This window comes from Podarcis liolepis (genome assembly GCF_965112155.1).
Source record: "Podarcis liolepis genome assembly, chromosome: 1".
NCBI lineage: Eukaryota > Metazoa > Chordata > Lepidosauria > Squamata > Lacertidae > Podarcis > Podarcis liolepis.
The window spans coordinates 7,642,073-7,660,222 of NC_139554.1; the positions used below are offsets into that span (position 1 = coordinate 7,642,073).

General features: G+C 41.4%; 1 protein-coding gene across 5 annotated transcripts in view; it reads left to right on the top strand.

The window, feature by feature from the left end:
* Positions 1-18,150, top strand: part of ARID4A (AT-rich interaction domain 4A) — a 69,073-nt gene that overhangs the window by 653 nt on the left and 50,270 nt on the right. For 2 of the 5 annotated variants that reach the window (XM_083517087.1, XM_083517091.1), the window contains exons 2-7: positions 1,189-1,258; positions 3,020-3,130; positions 4,952-5,017; positions 5,896-5,986; positions 15,185-15,264; positions 15,355-15,449. In XM_083517087.1, the coding sequence (XP_083373213.1) occupies positions 1,253-1,258; positions 3,020-3,130; positions 4,952-5,017; positions 5,896-5,986; positions 15,185-15,264; positions 15,355-15,449 (449 nt within the window). In that variant the 5' untranslated portion in view covers positions 1,189-1,252. Of the gene's footprint in view, positions 1-793; positions 1,025-1,188; positions 1,259-3,019; positions 3,131-4,951; positions 5,018-5,895; positions 5,987-15,184; positions 15,265-15,354; positions 15,450-18,150 lie in introns of those variants that run through there. The other 3 variants (XM_083517089.1, XM_083517090.1, XM_083517088.1) reach the window with 3 other exon arrangements.

Below are 18,150 nucleotides of genomic sequence, written 5' to 3' on the forward strand. Positions count from 1 at the left end.
CCCTTCAGCTCGGGGCGGGCCTCCTCCCCATTACTTCTCTTTTCCCTTCTCCCCCCTCAGAAAGAAAGCCCGTCGTCAGTTTCCTTGGCCTTCCTCGGAGGGGGGGTTGGAGGCGTTCTTGCCCCCACCCCCGCTTGCCATCGCCTTGGTTGGGGGTCTGAGGGGCTTCTGTCTTGTGGGGCAGTCGGGGTGGGCCGGGAGGCGAGGGGGGTTCACAGAGGCCAAGGCCTAGAAGAGGGGTGAGGTTTTTTTAATCGGGTGGGTGGGAAAGGGGGGGGGGAATGTGTTTCCTTTCGGAGTCGAGGAGGTTTCCCAAAACACAGCACGGATTTTGCTTTCACTTGGGGGCGGAAGGAGGAGGGCTTCGGCATATGGGGAAGTGCGTTTAAAAGGAATGGGGCTTGTTTCGAGCGAGGCCTGGATGTGAATCGGAGTGGGAACTAAGTGCAGGGGGTGGGGAAAGAAGGTCTGAGGTGCTTCTCAGCCAGGAAAAGCAAAAGAGTGATTTTGCTCAGCGGTCGAGGGGATGTTGCCGACAACTCGCTGCAGCCCTGTGCACCCTTGGGTGCAAGTCCCACTTGAGTACATACTTTTGAGTAAACATACAGAGGATCAAGCTGGAAGTCGTAAATGGAGGGTGTGTCTGCATTTGACTGGCCTGTCAGCCTCCCCTTTGCCAGGCAGCATTTTTACCTTCAGATATATTCTTGTCTGTCTTTTCAGATTTAAGAAAGCTAAGAGAGGGGGGGCTGAAGATCCTGGCTTCTTGGGATTGCTCCTGTTTCTTGATCATCCTCTTGCTTCCTTTAAGTGAATGTCTTCTCTGTGGCCTTAGAGTTTCTTTTCTTGACAGGCTGAAGAGAAAAGGATGGATGACACTTACTGACGGGGGATGCAGAGATGAGCAAGAGGGAGCTGAAATAGAGAGAAGGTAGCAGCATCAGCTACTTCTCAACCAGAACTCCAAATTGCCCACTTACTACTTTTCAGCACTTTCCTTCTCCTTGCCAGTATGAGGCCTGGAGTGAGTGTTCTACAGATGCAGAAGTTCTGCGTTGTGTACACTAAGGAGAGGATTGTGTTTTCATAATTGACCATTGACTTCATAGTTTAATTTCTTGCTCTTGACTTCTGTCACTATTTTATATTTACATGTATGAATATTACCATTTTCTCCTTGTTTTCTAGATTTTTCTTCAACTGTGGTAAAAAGAAAACTTTTGAGCTGGAATCCCTCAAATAACCTTCAAAGATGAAGGTAAATCTGTTTCTCAACTTCTCAGTTTTCCCTTCTCTTCAGTTTTCTATCCTGCCAATGATTGTGTATTATTTTTCTTCAATGTTAAAAGTACATCATCCTGTTGAATACATATTTAGTGAAATATGGTTCATATGCCACTGCTTGCCCTTTGCTAAACAGCCACATATGTCTGCAAACCCAGTGAACAATTTAATATTACAGTATAGAAATACAATAGCATAAAATAGGATGCTGCCTCACACCAGGTCAAATTATTGATTCATCTAGGCTAGTACTGGCTGTCCACTATCTCAGGCAGAGGTCATTTCTGTTTTATGCTACCTGATGCTGGAAATTGAAGTTGAGACCTTCTGCATGCAAAGCATGGAAGAAAATGTTTATAACTTATGTAGGCTTTGCAGTTCCAAATGGTGGCAAGAATTTTGTTTTACTTATGTGTACTCACTGGGAAGCTACTTTCCAGCTCTGGAAAGAAATGAGGCATTCCTCTTCTGGTTCTTTACATTCAAGAACTTATATATCCATAACATCAGTGCTAAAATTCTTGCTTACATTGTGTTTCAAATGTTTCTCTGAAAAGTTGAAATTGCTGTTTTCCACTACGGTGTATTGGGAATGAGAAGTGAAATTGTATCCCTGCCCACTCATTTGCTGGGTTGTAAGATTGTTCGCTAGTTATTACTTGCTGTTAAAAACATCACCATTCAGTGCTACTTGTTCGTTAGTTATTACTTGTCATTAAAAAGGTCACTATTCAATGATGCTAATTCATTGAACAGAAGTATGGTCAAAGTTGATCAAAGTGAAAGTACATAAGACACTGCCTTATACTTATTTTCTAATGAATTAAGTCCTAATTGTTGGACTAAGGCTGCAATCTAATGCACACTTACCTGGGAACTACCCTGTTGAAATGTGCTGTTAAAGTATTTTCTAATAAATGGGCTGTTAAGCTGGCAAATGATCCAGTGTTGTATCAGCAGTTAAAACTTTGTTAACCTCTGCTGTTCTGTACCCAGGTGCTTGTTTTTTGGGAGGTGCAGCTTTTGGAAAAAGTGAACAGAAAACTAAGGAAAATTAGTGTTGCATTCTATCCTCATTAAACAACAATTGGGCTTCTTTCTTTTTCTTTCAACTGTATATGAGAAATGTATTCCGAAACGAAAAGTTTGACTGTTGGTATTTCTGCCTGAGAAACCACTTGTGGCCAGTAAGACTTAAAATCCATTGGCTGAAGCAGCAGCTGTCAAATTTTTTTTTACAACTGCAATGTTGGAGTACCATGCACTTCTTCAAAGACTTCAGAGCGTACAGACCATCTTGCAGAAATACACATTCTTGTAGGATTATTTTTAGTGTTTCCAGTGTGTACTGTTACGTATTGGTCACTGTAAGCTGCTGCCCAAATAGTAGATTACAAATGGTAAAAAGTTTTGGATTATTCTATATGCTATCTTAGTAAAAGCAAAACACAAGAACCAAATCCTTTCTCTTTTTGGTGACTAGAGTTTTTTCTGAATGGATAAACTAAATAAATCGCAATAGATTCTAAAGACTTGTTGGGTCAGAGTAAACCTGTGTGTATGTGCAACTCCACTGATTGCCAGTGGCAGGTCTTAGTCTGTCAGTTACTTCCTGGAGACTTAAAAGGTTTTCAACGTGGTTTTGTTACGATTAAGCTTAAAATTGTGCCATCTGAACCTTGAGAAATGTGCTTGAATGCTTCCACCCTTTGACCATTTTTTGCTCTCTCTTCAGGCAGCAGATGAGCCTGCCTACCTGACAGTTGGGACTGATGTCAGTGCCAAATACCGGGGTGCCTTCTGCGAGGCAAAAATTAAGACAGTAAAAAGGCTGGTGAAAGTCAAGGTAAGAGAGAACACTAAGGCCAGTGCATTAGCCACAGGTCTTTCACATCAACTATTTCCTTAGATACTTTTAGCTAGAGACCCGGGGACCTTCTGCATGAAAATGCATGCATCCTGCTGCTAAGGAAGCCCAGTCCAATAGGGCACCCTGCTGAAATAAACAGCTTGCCAAAATATAAGGTAGCACCATTTATTTTCCAGCAGTAAGAAACCCCACTTGTTTTCTCTCTTCTGGTCCAAATAAGTGTTACGGCATTGGGGTCGAGGAGAGAATCAGGAATACCCTGCATTTCTCCTTGGATGTGTGCAGGTTCATTTTAGGAGTCTATCTTTGCTGAAGAGCAGGGTTTTTGTTTTTGTTTTAAAAAAGAAAAATCAATAACAATTTGTGCTTACTATAAATTTGATGGGGCTTTTTTGTAAGTGCTGAAATGGATAAGGATTAAGATGAGCCCTTCATAGGCTTCACCTGTATGATATGTAGAAATTCAGCTTTAAAAATACATTCATTTCTGAAGTGTTTCCATTAAGGGTATCTTCTAGCAATGGAGTGCACGGGTCTACAGTCATTGGATCGTTCAGAGAGCTTTCTAATTGGTGTAATCTGCTGTGTTATCAAAGAGACAGACTTATGGCTAAGTTGCTGGTGTAGCAGGAATTGTGATTTGCTCAGTCATTGATCAAGAGAAAGCAAATCTCTAATGGATCTGAGTTAATGGATCAGTTGCATGTGAAGCCATGATCATGTTGGTATTTTGCCTCACAATTAATAGTCTCAAGGCACCTTTCAAAAGACTCACAGATTTAGACTGCAGTCTTGTGCCCACTTTCAGGTCCCAGTGACCATAATGGGACATCCTTTTGAGTGAAAATGTATATGATTGTCCTGTTAGGTAAAGGTAAAGGGACCCCTGACCATTAGGTCCAGTCATGACCGACTCTGGGGTTGTGGCGCTCATCTCACTTTATTGGCCGAGGGAGCTGGCATACAGCTTCCGGGTCATGTGGCCAGCATGACTAAGCTGCTTCTGGAGAACCAGAGCAACGCACGGAAAAGCTGTTTACCTTCCCGCAAAAGCAGTACCTATTTATCTACTTGCACTTTGACGTGCTTTTGCACTGCTAGGTTGGCAGGAGCAGGGACCGAGCAACGGGAGCTCACCCCGTCACGGGGATTCGAACCGCCTACCTTCCGATCAGCAAGTCCTAGGCTCTGTGGTTTAACCCACAGCGCCACCTGTGTCCCTTTGTCCTGTTATTTTGGCATAAACCTCAGTCAGCTAAAACGTGTTCTTCTTTGATTTGTGTCAAGAGTTTCAGTGTACTACACTGTATGTAAAAAATGGATTTACTAAGGAAACATCATTGGAATCCCCCGTCCCCAGATCACTTATTGACCTGACTTGGCAACCAGACAAATACCATATACTCAATTGATAGCGTGAAATTAAATTTCTTGCAATTTCTTCCATAGTTGTGCTACCGTTTTATTTGAATGCTTTTAATAAAAGCAAACTTCCATGTTCGAAAAATCTTACTTAGAATAATGTTCTACTCTGCATGCTGGCATATAGGGTGAGATCCGATGTCACAGCAATGTGCACTTCCTCCTGCTCTTACCCCCAGTTGGATCTGGAAAGTCCCCATACCTGCTGGGGCATACTTTAGGGAGCAACCTACTGGCGCATAAAAGCCTTGTGTGCGCACACATGAAAGTCCATTGCTCAAGTGGGCTGACGTTGAATCTCACAGTAAATGACATTTTTTAACCTCTTTGCAAGTAAAATTCTTTTTTCTTTAAAATCCCTCTCAAAATATGCAGGTGGTCTTAAAACAGGATAATTCAACACAGTTGGTGCAAGATGACCAAGTGAAAGGACCTTTAAGGGTATGTATGCATGTTTTCTTCAAAAGTTATCAGTAAATTCAAAAAACTGTGCATTTAAATGCCTGATTCAGAGTAAGACAAATGACAGCAGCATTCCTGTTTGACTTTAGTTCTCAGATTCAGGCATATTTTTCCCCCCACCGAAATATTAAAGTGAGGATATACAAATAGTTCACTCAAAAAATGAAGGAAGAAATTATCTACGAAAGGAAAACTGTATAAAGTAGAATATTTCAGAGCAATGTTTATGTAACCATTCCTCACTTCAGAAACTTGATACAAAGTTTCTGAGTCCAAAAGCTTGGCCTTCCATGGGATAATTTTCAGTCTTGGTTCCATGATGGTACAGACTTTTCAGCTGACAATGAAACACATCCAGGTCCCACTTCAGAAGACAGTCTTTGCACCTCAGTGCCTTTGAAATAAAAAGCAACACCTAAGGGCATTAACTTTCTTAGTCTTGAAAGACTTTACTGCTGAGAGGAGAGTCAAAGTCTGCTAAGGAAAAAGTGTGCATCCATTTCTCTGTGTGAAGTGGGAAGCCTGCAAACAACTATTATTCTCTCTGCTGCTTGATGAGCAGTGGTATCATCCTGCACGGCAGCTGATAATCCCACACAGCAAGAACCACACCCTTAACTGTGACTGAATGGGCAAAAGGAAGGCAAGTATACAGGCAGCTATCCCACACTTAAATGCAGGGTGCTGACTTGTCGTTCTGAAAGCAAATCGAAAATAAGTACATGTAAAATTCAAATCTAGGGGAGCAAAACTAGTGCCTTAGTTGTCAAAAGGTTGAGGAACACTTAGGCACTGTTGGGTTTAAATTTAGGGTGTTGATCTGTACGAGGAACTGAATGTGATTTCTAACATTATAGGTTGGTGCAACTGTTGAAACCAAGATGTCTGATGGATCGTTTCAGGAGGCCACTGTCAGTAAACTGACAGATGCAAGCTGGTATACTGTAGGTAAGTAGATTTCTGTGCCAAAGTAGATTTCACTGGCACTAAGATATACATAATTTCTTCTCTGTCCCAGATGCACAGCGGTTTTTGAGCAGATCTCTTATGACTTTTTAAACTTCCCAATAAAATAGGGCATCTGTATAGAAGGAATATTGCCAAATGTTTAACAATGATTTAGAAGTTGGGGGGGGGGACATGGAGCCAATTAAAATACCTCAATCCACACCCCTCACCAGCCCTGCATGAGTCCTTTTGCCTGGCTGTAATGTGTCCTTGAACTCTGATGGTGATAGTAATACTTGCTTTCTTGGATAGAGAGGGATGTGTGAGTGTGAAGACACTAACCAACTCTGCAGAAGCAAAAAAACACATTTATTGCTCCACCTAGTATTTCCTCCACTCTGCCTGTCACTGCCGTGTAGCTCCCATAAGGTTGCCCAGAGGGGAATGTGACCCTTGGGCTAAAAAAGGTCCATGTTGCTTACATAGTGGTCTCTTCAGCATTAAAAAGCGATACATCAAAAGTATCTGATGGGTTGTTGAGTTAATCCATGATCGGTAGATGGACTGTACTACTTCAGATTGTACTTGTGTGTCCGTTGTACAAATGCCCAATTATGCTAAAAACAGCTCCCTGAAATGTACCAGACTATCAACTTTTAGATTTCTCCTGCCTGCAGACTGAAATGGTGTGGTTAAGCAACGGATGCTTCATGTGGAGCCGCTTGTTTTGTAAGGGATGGAGCATCTCTGGTACTCCAGATGTTGCTAGAGTACTATTCCCATCATTCCCGACAATTGGCTGTGCTGGCTGGGGTTGTTGGGAGTTTGTCCAACAACATCTGGAGGGCTACAGGTTCCCCACCCCTGGCCTGAGGATGCCAGGCTTTGAGTTAGGAGCTCAGCCTCTTAGGAAAAACCAGGCTATGTGGATAAAGTGAGCACACAAGTTTAGAAAAGTTAAGTGTAAACTACTTCCCTAGGGCTCATCTTTACCAGCTATACTAAGCACCTCCATTAGTGTCATGCTTAATGGCTGCACCTTCATACTTTTGAATAGGAGAGACAAGAGAAGCGATGGATTGTTGTGAGTTTTGTATTTCCTGATATGGCTGTACTTAGCCTCATAAATAGTCATTTGCCTTCTTGTCATTGGGGCTAAGGATTGCTTTTGGGATTCCCGCTTGTAGGTCACAAATGATAAACATACGTATGTATGAGCAGAGAGACTAGTAATTTGTGTGGCACTAGCAAGGCTTCTGGAAGGGGTAAAGGCCAAGGCAGTGGATTTTCTTTTAACTTCTGTGTTAAAATAAGTTAACAAGCTGAGAACAGTTTGCTGTATGACAGTGTTTTTCAAGTGTAATTGTGTTTATATAGCAACAAAATATTGGAGAACATAATTCCTTTGGCTGCCCTGAGCATCACTCCTAAAGTTTAAAGAAATTGCAGAATTGGTTTTGGCATGTTTGCATTTCTGTGCCTTTGGACTGATAATTGTGGCCCAGGAGCTTGGAAATTGTTTCAGGGACCCTAAATACCTTCTCTAGCATTTCTTATTCTTGGGGAGATGAAGGAATAAACAGTTCTCAGCCAAAGAGACCAAGATTTTGGAGAACTACTGCCAGTTATGGTAGATCATACTGAGTTAGATGGGTTCGTGGTCTGATCTGGTATTGGATAACTTTACTTACTCATATTGCCCACTGCCACCTGAGAATTGTTAACAGTGTCTTGTAAAATAAAACATAACAGTATTTTAAATATTTGTCACTGGACTTTAAATTAAGTTGTAATGTTGTTGTTTTTAATAAGGAGGATTTGTAAGTTTAGAATGCCCGACATATTGTTGTTGAGATAACTGCATGGATTTTAAACAAACTTTATCCCATTTGAACAAAGGCTTATTTGTAAGTTGCTTCTTTCAAGAAGTTCTGCAAGTCCTTTGCAGACTTAATTCTTGAGTAAATATTATTCTCTGGAAGAATGGCTTAAAAGTGTTCTAGGGCTGTTTCATGCAAGTGTCAAGGACAAGAATGTAGTGGCAGTCAAATTTCGGCTTCTAGCACTGCATTAAGAATTGAAAATTGACATAACTGGAAAGTTTGTTTTGGTAAGTCTTAATGTATTAACTAAACTTCACAGGATTTAATGTGTTGAATTGTTTGGCTTTTGTCCCCCTTTACAAAAGCTCCAGGAAAGTGTATCTGTACTTTGCCCGGCTGCAGGGATATGCATTAAAATATTACCTGCCTCTGGAAATAGCTTGTGTGTGTGCCTTTAAGCAGATACTGACACTGCTTTATGCGGAATACGAAGGTTCTGGTTTGGTTAATTTCACTTTGGTCCATGTTTGCTGTCATATTGAGCAGGGCCAGGAGCTTCTTGAATAGACCAGCATTTTCTCTATTTAACAGCTGGTCTCTGGTTTCCAGGTGGATACCTAGGTTCTTGTCCTAAGCTGGAATACACGTGGATAGAATTGTAGCCTTATGCCTCAATGAATAATTGTCTTCACCTGAACAAAGGTGGTTTGGTTGTAGTGAGAGTAAGAAAATGCTAAGGAAAGCATTGAGGAATGAATGCACCCTTTTTGTGGTGACACATGTATGCAAGGGGAAATCAGTGTCTCAGAGTTTGTTGTGGCTGGTGGGATCTTCCCCCAGGTGGAGTTCTGCGCAGGTGATGCTTCTGCAGGCAGAAGTGGGAGGAGACTTTCCTCGATTTCTGCCTGCAATCTCTTGCACTCTCCGAAAACCTGTTTTAGAAGGTTGGGAAAAGGCTAACTTAGGATCCAAGCCAGAATCATTCCTTCTGGTAAGCAAGTTCTAAAAAATATTGGCTGTGGCCCAAAGATGAATGCTGCAAGATCTGTGGAACTTAAATTTTCTATTTTAGCCGCAGCCCAGCCTCCACACTGCAAGAGATGCTGACATTTGGGTCACTCTCACTTGACTTGGAGTAACGTTTACATAGTTCAAATGGAATTCATGACCACAAGATGGTCAGCTGAAAAGGGACCTCCATGTACAGCAGCAATATACCTTTAAATACCAAATAAGGTGTGATTGATCATCTTCATGCCCTGCTTGTGAGCACTTGGGTGGTAAAATTTCCGAAATGGAAGACAGATAGGGAGGCAAGCAGTTCATAGTTCTTTATTACTGAAAGAGAGAAAAAAAGCCATAAGGACCACTGGTCAAAGATTTGACAGGTCTCCTGATTGCTGACAGACAGAAAGCAGTTCTATACAGTAACTGAATGGAAATTTAAGCTGCTATCTCTCAAAATACGGGTAGCCAACATAGTGCCTTCCAGATGTGATGGTACAGCTCCTATAATCCCTGACCTTTAGCCATGCTGCCTGCGGCTGAGAGGAGTTAGGAGTCATTACAACACCCGGATAGCTCCATCTTGATTACCCTTCCTTAAAACATGGGTTAGTGTATTGCCCAGATGCAACCGCTGCATAGTATAAATCAGTCTAACTACATACAGTTAGGGATGGGGGAAAGCTGCAAAATATGGAGTGAGCTATTGACACCTTAAGCACCTTTAACTCAATGTTGTAGATTCGTGTCAATTGCTTTTTTCTCAGTCTGCAAACACTGTTAAAGGAAAAGAAAATCTTAGGCCTTCCCTGTTAACTCCTCTGGGCCTGCCTCACACGGGACCGGTGTGAAGGCAACGCTTGTTCCTTACTAAGCACAAACCTTCATTTGTTAACTGCAGGTAGCTGGAGCCAGCATTTAAGCCAGCTGTTGTTAGCAGGGCACCGGTGTTATCATACATTGATAAACGTCTTTTAATTTTGCCAGAGACCGGCCCTCAGACTCTGTGTGGCAATTGGATTGTTTCTTCCTTGTTAAGGAGGTAGTTGTGTTAGTGGGCTTCAATTTTGGAGCTCTCCTCTCTCTGCAGCATGAATTTGCCGTATCCAACTTTTTATCCTTTGGGGGAAATTGTTGCTGATTGTTAGAAGGCATAACTGGCTACAGCTGCATGCTTGTCTGAAGTGAGCGCTATGGGAGAGGAAGGGGGAAGCTGTCGTCCACCCCCGCCCCGATGTTGGTGACTCCCAACTTGCATCAGCACCAGCCAGAATGGCCAACGGTCAGGAAAGATGGGAGCGGGATGGAGCCCAACAACCTCTGGAAGGCAACAGATTCAGACTTGAAGAGATTGAATTCAGTTCTTCCCTCAACCATGAACATGAAAGGTGTCCCCTCAGCGTCTCAGTCTGTTATATGGGACTGATAGTTGTAGTCAGGAGTGTACTCAACATTTTTCTGAAATGTGTACCCATGTCCCCTAATTGTCACACATAAACCAGAGTGTTGTAGTGGTTAGAAGGCTGAATTGGGAATAGGGAGATTTGTGTTTAAAACCCCGCTTAACCGTAAAGCTCAATGTGTTAACTATGATCCAGTTGCTGTCTCTTAGACTAGCTTACTTTAAAGCATTGCTGCGGGGACTTTGTGTCTCATTGTGTGAGGGTTTGTTTGGTTTTGTGTGTGTTTTTGTGCCATGGGGCTTTTATACAGCCTTGAGCGCCTTGGTGGTACAGTATAGAAATGGTGATAAGAATAAAATGCCCTTTTGAGATCTCAGGGCTTGCCAGCTTGGTGCCCTCCAGGTGTCCTTGGGCACTAGCTCCCATCACTGAGGCCCAGCGTCAAGGGCGTTCTGGCTGTTCCCTTGCTGCAAGAAGTAAGGTTACGGGGAACCAGGCAGAGGGCCTTCTCGGTAGTGGCACCTGTCCCGTGGAACGCCCTCCCAGCAGATGTCAAGGCAGTAAACAACTATTTTACTTTTAAAAGACAACTGAAGGCGGCCCTGTTTAGGGAAGTTTTTAATGTCTGACGCTGTATTGTTTTTAATATTCGTTTGGAAGCCGCCCAGAGTGGCTGGGGAAACCCAGCCAGATGGGCGGGGTATAAATTATTATTATTATTAGCCCTAGCCAGCACGGTCAGCGGTCAGGGATGATGGGAATTTTAGTTGAGGACTACGTTGTCCACTCTTGCTCTAATCATAAAACTTCTAAACAAGGGGACCAATTAAGTTTAATAAGAATGCTTATTCGGTTCTCTCATTTCTTGTTCTCCTGTGTTTTGTTGCACTTTCCATTTTGTATGTTTCAGTAAGGGAAATGTTGTAGAAATGGTGATGCTACTGAGCTAACTTACAGGTGTATAGGTATGAAGTGCTTTGCAAATTGTAAAGATGCAGCCTGGAAGCAGAATAGCATTTACTATCTTTGATGTGTGTGTTTTGGTGGGGAAAATATGGCCGGATTCTGCTGGCTCTGCACTAGCAGTTAATAAGAGAGCAAAACAGCGACGCTGAGCTCTTGTCAGTTGTTCTTCTAGGAATCTTTAATTTTCATGGCTCCTTGACAATGTACTCTTTTAAGAACAGTTAAGTGTATTGAAAAGGTCGTGCTCAGGGAGGCTTTAATTTGAAGTAGGCTGCATGTGAAGTAGATTAAAAAGAAAGGAGATTTAGAACAGCAAGGAATACTTCGCTGGGAGGAAAGAGAGTGGGTGGTGATACAATGGAAGTGTGGTTTTTTAAAAATAAAATTCTTGAACCAGAAGCTTGAACACCCTCTTCGCAGTACCAGTGAGACTGGTAGAAGCAGAACATTTAATTGGATGGAAGATACTATATCTGTGACATAATGCTAAATTACTAAATTTCTGTCGCTTGATTTCACTATGTCCGATAGAAGTAGAACTTCCTTTTTAAAACAGAAGTGGATTAAATACCATTGGAAAGCACTCCTTCTCTCTACTGCAGTGTCTCTGGAGTGCTGGCTGGAATAGGGAAAACTGATGCCGTAGAAGAGTGATGGGTTCCTACCCTGTAGTTCCTTGCAGCAGCAGGAGGGCTGTGCGGAAGCAATTTTTACTACACACATGACCCCTCCTGTATTTGTGCAGTCCTTGCCTCTCCTTAAAGCGTAACGTTTGAAAATAGCCCAGGCATGTGACCTGTCTCCAGTAGTAATGGGCAGATCAAGGGAACAGGCCCTGCATGTTGTGTTCTGTGTGTGGCATGGAACACTATCTTCCATAAACTGCACATAGAGGGACCAAGTGTGAAGTGACTCCAGATTCACATATTGAGATAGCCAGTGGTCCAGCACCTCTTCCTTTCCTCATTGCTCAGTGTGGACCCCAAATAAAGAAACAGCCAGCAATGGGAGCCATGATCAAAGGAATGTCTCTCCCCATTTCAAATCCTTTCTGATAAAGGATTAGATCTGTTGCTTTTTCCATATATGTCTGACTCAGGAAATGGCAGTATTTCTCATCATTCATCCTTTACTATTCTAATTCATAAAAAGAACCAAACCTTATTTTTTTAAAAAAATCTAAAAGTCATATATTCGAAGAACTAAGTGTTCCAATTCTGTATTTTTTGTTGTTTAGTATGGTGTGTTGTGCTGTCAGCTGAGACGAGGGAAACAAGCTGGGAACAAGCTTTCAGGCGAAATGAAAGCCAGTATTTGAATAAATGTTGGCTCGAATATAGTGGTGGTGCTTGATTACCTTTTGGCTCCTTGCCCTCATAACCTGCACCAGGGGTGGGGATCCAGTGGCTCTCCAGATGTTGTTGATCTCCAAGTCCTGTTGGCTGTAGTCGGCACGGCCAGTGGTCAAGGATGATGGGAGATGGGAGTCCAACAACTTTAATTCTTTTTTTTAAAGTTGAATTTGCTGTGACATACTTTCTTGTTTGTAAGGAAACATTCTAGTCTAGAGGGGGTTAAACTTGATGACCCTCAGTGTCCCTTTCCAACTCTATACAGTTCTGTGATTTTATGACTTGATCATAATGCACCATTATCCTTTCCAGTGCCCTTAGAAACATCAGTGGTTTTTGATACACCCAATTCTGCTTAGAAAGTTAGTTTGCGGCAGCAGGGAGTTGTTTGTTTGGGGTGCTGCTACAGGAGAGTCACTAGCAAAACACTTCCATCTTATGAAGATACAAGGCATTCCTAAGAGTCACACCTGCACAGGGAGAAAGTTATTTACCTGGCAACACACAGCTTACTCATAGTGCGGATTCCAATTTTAGTGTGTGAAGTAGCCTTGAGATCCAAAAGTAGACTGCAGCTCCTTCAAGGCAGGATCAAAGCAGATTTAACACATTGTTTGGCTTATCTTTCATTTAACTAATCTTTCTGATTTGAAGACTTAGCCCTGCACCAGCTCGGAACATCAGTGACATAACACTTCACCCCAGCAGCTCTTCACGTGTCAAAAATCGGGACTTTGATTAAATGAAGGGATCATGCAATTCCAAGATCAGTGGTGTATTTCCTCTGCCCCTAGGCAGAAATAAAAATCCCATGTGGCTGCTGAAGAGAGATTTTCCATCCTTGCTTAACCTTTAAGCCAATTGCCTTGGCTGCTACAACTTAGAAACTGGAAGTGGTTTCTGTTCAGTCCTGAACAAATGTGCAGCAATAATGAGAAAATGCCCAGAGGGCTCAGTTTTTTCACTGTTTCTTCCACTGGATCATAACCAAGTTCCTGACCCTCATCACCCACCCCATTCTTTTTTCCCTATTGCCCTTATTGTGGGCATTCTTTGCTACTTGCAGTCCACATTCTCCTCTTCCCCCACCTCCGGCAGCCTAGGCTGTGGTGGATTTGTTCATGTTGCTGGCTTTCTGGTAAAGAGCATCCCTGTGCTTTTAAAGGAGGTGCCTGTGTGTTTTAAAGTGCAACATTTAGGTTGTAGACTTTGTTTTTTTTATAATAATATTTATTGAATTTTCACAAATTATATAAACATACTCACTACAAACAAACAAACACAAAAACAAACAAGTATAATTTCAAAACCTTATTTTCTTAAAACTTACTTCACCGACCTCCTCATACCTCCCCTTTCTGCATTCCAATTTCAAATTTAATTCAGCAAATCCTCACCCTTAATTTTATCTAGTTGTATTCTTTTCTTTTCTTTTCTTTTAACTTAATCTTTACAACTGTAATCCACTTACTTTCTATAATCATAACATTTTAACACTCATTAATTTTACAATATCTCTTAAGATAGATTTTAAATTTCTTCCAGTCTTCTTCCGCCGTCTCTTTCCTCTGGTCTCGGATTCTGCCAGTCATTTCAGCCAGTCCCTAGGTTGTAGACTTTGGTTAGGGGCTCAGTTAGGAATTGAAATGCTTGTTCTAGGGGCTGTCAAGATGGAAAGGCGATTCCAACAGTTGGATAGTTGACATTCACTCTCCTGTATTCCCTATGTACAATTATGTATGAGATGCAGTACTTGGCTCAGCTCAAGATAGATACGCAGTTTATCCCAACAAGTTCTCCTCAGAGTAGGTCCATTGAAATTAATGGACCTAATTTAGTGATGTCAGTTATTTTCAGTAGGTCCACTCTGAGTGGTTGAATAAAAAATGCATCAAGCAATTTTATGCTGGCAACATTTTTTTAAAAAAAATGATTATGCATTGAAGCTTAGGTATTTTTGACCCCAGCATGCTTAGGAGAATTAATGTTTATTTATTTATAGTTTTTATATTTCACTGTTTCCTCCAAGAACTTCAAGGTGGCATACACAGTTCTCCACCTCCTCATTTAATGCCACAACAACCCTATGAGGTAGGTTAGGCTGGAAGTCAGTGGCTGACCCAAGGCCACACAGTGAATGTCATGGGGAAGTGGAGATTTGAAAACTGGTCTCCCAGGTCCTAGTCTACACTCTAACCACTATACCACACTGGCTGGCTGTAAATTTATATTGCATTGATCTGTCGCACTATGCTGGAATGGTGAAGCATTGCTTCCAATTGGCTGCTTGAGGTGATCGTTGCATATTGATCTTCAGTTTGTACATGCGTGCTTTCTCTCTGGCTTTACAACATCTAAGCATATGTCCTTCACATGCTGTTCCACTGCAAGAAAGCTTTCATCACTAGTCAGAATATTCTGACTGCAAGAAAGCTTTCATCACTAGTCGGAATATTCCATAAGAAAAAAATGAGCAAAAAATGTGTAAGATGGACTGCAAACAATGGTGTAACAGCAGCTCGAAAGTGAGACTATTGGGGGCACTAAATATATTCACATAACAAGAATAATTTGCACTTGCCATTTACTTGCCTTTGCAAATAAAGTGGTTTTTCCTTTATGTGATTTTATTGGTTTGGCTTTGTTTAGTTTTTGATGACGGTGATGAAAGGACTTTGAGACGGACATCGTTGTGTCTGAAGGGAGAGAGGCACTTTGCAGAAAGTGAGGTAAGGCTGTTTCACTCTGAAGCTGTAAACTTAACACTTCTTTTAACTGGAAAATTAGCAAGTTGTCATATTTTCCCCTTCCTCTCCCAGACACTTGACCAACTGCCACTAACAAACCCAGAGCACTTTGGAACGCCGGTGATTGGGAAGAAATCCAACAGAGGAAGGAGATCCTCTCTTCCTGTGTGAGTGTTTTGTGATGCCTTATTTTGCTAATAGTATTACTGGGCTTTTCTCAGACCTAATCTTTCCCTTGCAGTGGAACGAGGAAGGCAGGTTTGGTCTTCAGTGATGAGCTTAGAAGAAGTGTGCCTCCCTTGCAAGGAACATAATGTTGTGCAATTACACTTTACTTTCCTTCTTTCCACCCACAATCATACCACCCACAGTTTCCTGAAATCCCCTAATTTTCAAGAGATTTGCCTTTCACCATACAAAACACAAGAAATGCCCCACTCAGAGGACAACGTTTCCTCAGAAGGATAGGCTACCCATTTCTTCTGATGCAGTCCAGAAGGTGACAGCCTTTGGACAAAGTGCATAAATGGCTTCTGAGGTGGAGAAGTGTCTTGGGCTTCCTGTCTCCCTTCTTGCGTCAAGTCTCTTCTGAAATGGAAAGCACACTTCCCATTGAAATATCCTTGGAGATCTCGCTGTTTGGTGGAGTTGCAGAAGTGGCTGAGAAATGCAGTGACAGGAAGCATCTGGAACTTGGGTTTTAGGATTCTGCAGAAGTGTAGTGCTGCATGGAATTCTGCATCCTGGAAGCCTTTTCTTCTTTAACTTTCTTTTTTTTTTTTTTTATAAAATTTTTATTGATTTTACAACATTTTAAGAAAAACAAACAAACACTAAAAATGACAAACATACACGTATAATTTCAAACATATTTTCATAAACCTCTTTTCTTGGACTTCCCCATACCCCCCCTCTCTGCATCCCAATGTCCATAATTCAACTAGCAACTCCCAATTGTTACTTTCCAATCTCTATCATCTTAGTCCTCTTTTATAGTCTAGCCTTGTATCCCTGTACCCTTTTGCTTCTGGAAACCACAACATTTTAGCATTCATTAAGTTTATAGTAGTCCTTAAGATAGCTTTTAAATTTTTTCCACTCTTCTTCCACCGTCTCTTTTCGTTGGTCACGGATTCTGCCTGTCATCTCGGCCAGTGTCATATAGTCCATCACTTTCATCTGCCATTCTTCCACAGTGGGTAAATCTTGTGTCTTCCAATACTTTGCGATGAGTATTCTTGCTGCTGTTGTGGCATACATAAAAAAAATTCTATCTTTCTTTGTCACCAATTGGCCGACAATGCCCAAGAGAAAGGCCTCTGGTTTTTTAGGAAAGGTACATTTAAGTACCTTTTTCATTTCATTGTAGATCATTTCCCAGAAGGCCTTAATCTTCGGGCATGTCCACCAAAGGTGATAAAAGGTACCTTCAGTCTCTTTACACTTCCAACATTTATTATCGGGCAAATGATAGATTTTTGCCAGCTTGACTGGGGTCATGTACCACCTGTATACCATTTTCATAATGTTTTCCTTTAAGGCATTACATGCCGTGAATTTAATACCGGTGTTCCATAACCATTCCCAGTCAGCTGACATAATGTTATGTCCAACATCCTGAGCCCACTTAATCATAGCCGATTTAACTGTTTCATCCTGTGTGTTCCATTTCAACAGCAAGTTGTACATTCTAGATAAATTCTTAGTATTGGGTTCTAACAGTTCGGTTTCTAATTTTGATTTTTCCACCTGGAAACCGATTTTCCTGTCCTGTTTAAAAAATTCCATTATTTGACGATATTGGAACCAATTTTCTACTTTATGCTTCAATTTCTCCTGACTTTGTAGTTTGAACTTATCTCCATCCTGTTCTAAAATTTCCCAATACTTCGGCCATCCGACCTCCATATTGAGTTTCTTCACTGCTTTAGCCTCCACTGGTGACACCCATCTAGGGGTTTTATTTTCCAATAGATCTTTATATCTTATCCAAACATTAAACAATGCTTTTCTAACAATATGATTTTTAAAGGCACTGTTAACTTTATCATACCAAAGATATGCATGCCAACCAAAAGCATTATTAAAACCTTCCAGATCCAAGATGTCCGTGTTCTCGAGGAGCATCCATTCTTTCAGCCAGCAAAAAGCTGCTGCCTCATAGTACAATTTTAGGTCCGGCAGGGCAAAACCCCCTCTTTCTTTAGCATCTGTCAATATCTTAAATTTAATTCGGGGCTTTTTGCCCTGCCAGACAAATTTCGAAATGTCTTTGTGCCACCTCTTAAAACATTCCATCTTGTCAAGAATCTGCAAGGTCTGAAACAAAAATAACATTCTAGGCAATACATTCATTTTAATTACTGCAATTCGGCCTAACATTGACAATTTCAAATTTGACCATATTTCTAGATCTTTTTTAATTTCTGACCAACATTTTTCATAGTTGTCCTTATACAAATTCACATTCTTAGATGTTAAGTAAACCCCTAGATATTTCACCTTCTTTACCACAGTCAAACCTGTTTCCTCTTGAAATTTCTCCTTTTCCATATCTGTTAAGTTTTTCCCTAAAACTTTAGTTTTTTGCTTGTTCAACTTAAATCCAGCTACCTGGCCAAACTGTTGTATTATTTCTAAAACCTTTTTCGTACTAGTGTTTGGCTCTTGCAAAGTCAATACTAGGTCATCTGCAAACGCTCTTAACTTATAATGTTTAGCTCCGACCTGCACACCTTTGACCTGCTGGTCATTTCTTATCATGTTCAGCAACACCTCCAGAACTGAAATAAAAAGTAATGGGGAAATCGGGCACCCCTGTCGTGTTCCTTTTTCTATCTTAAGTTCCTCAGTCACAACATTGTTTAC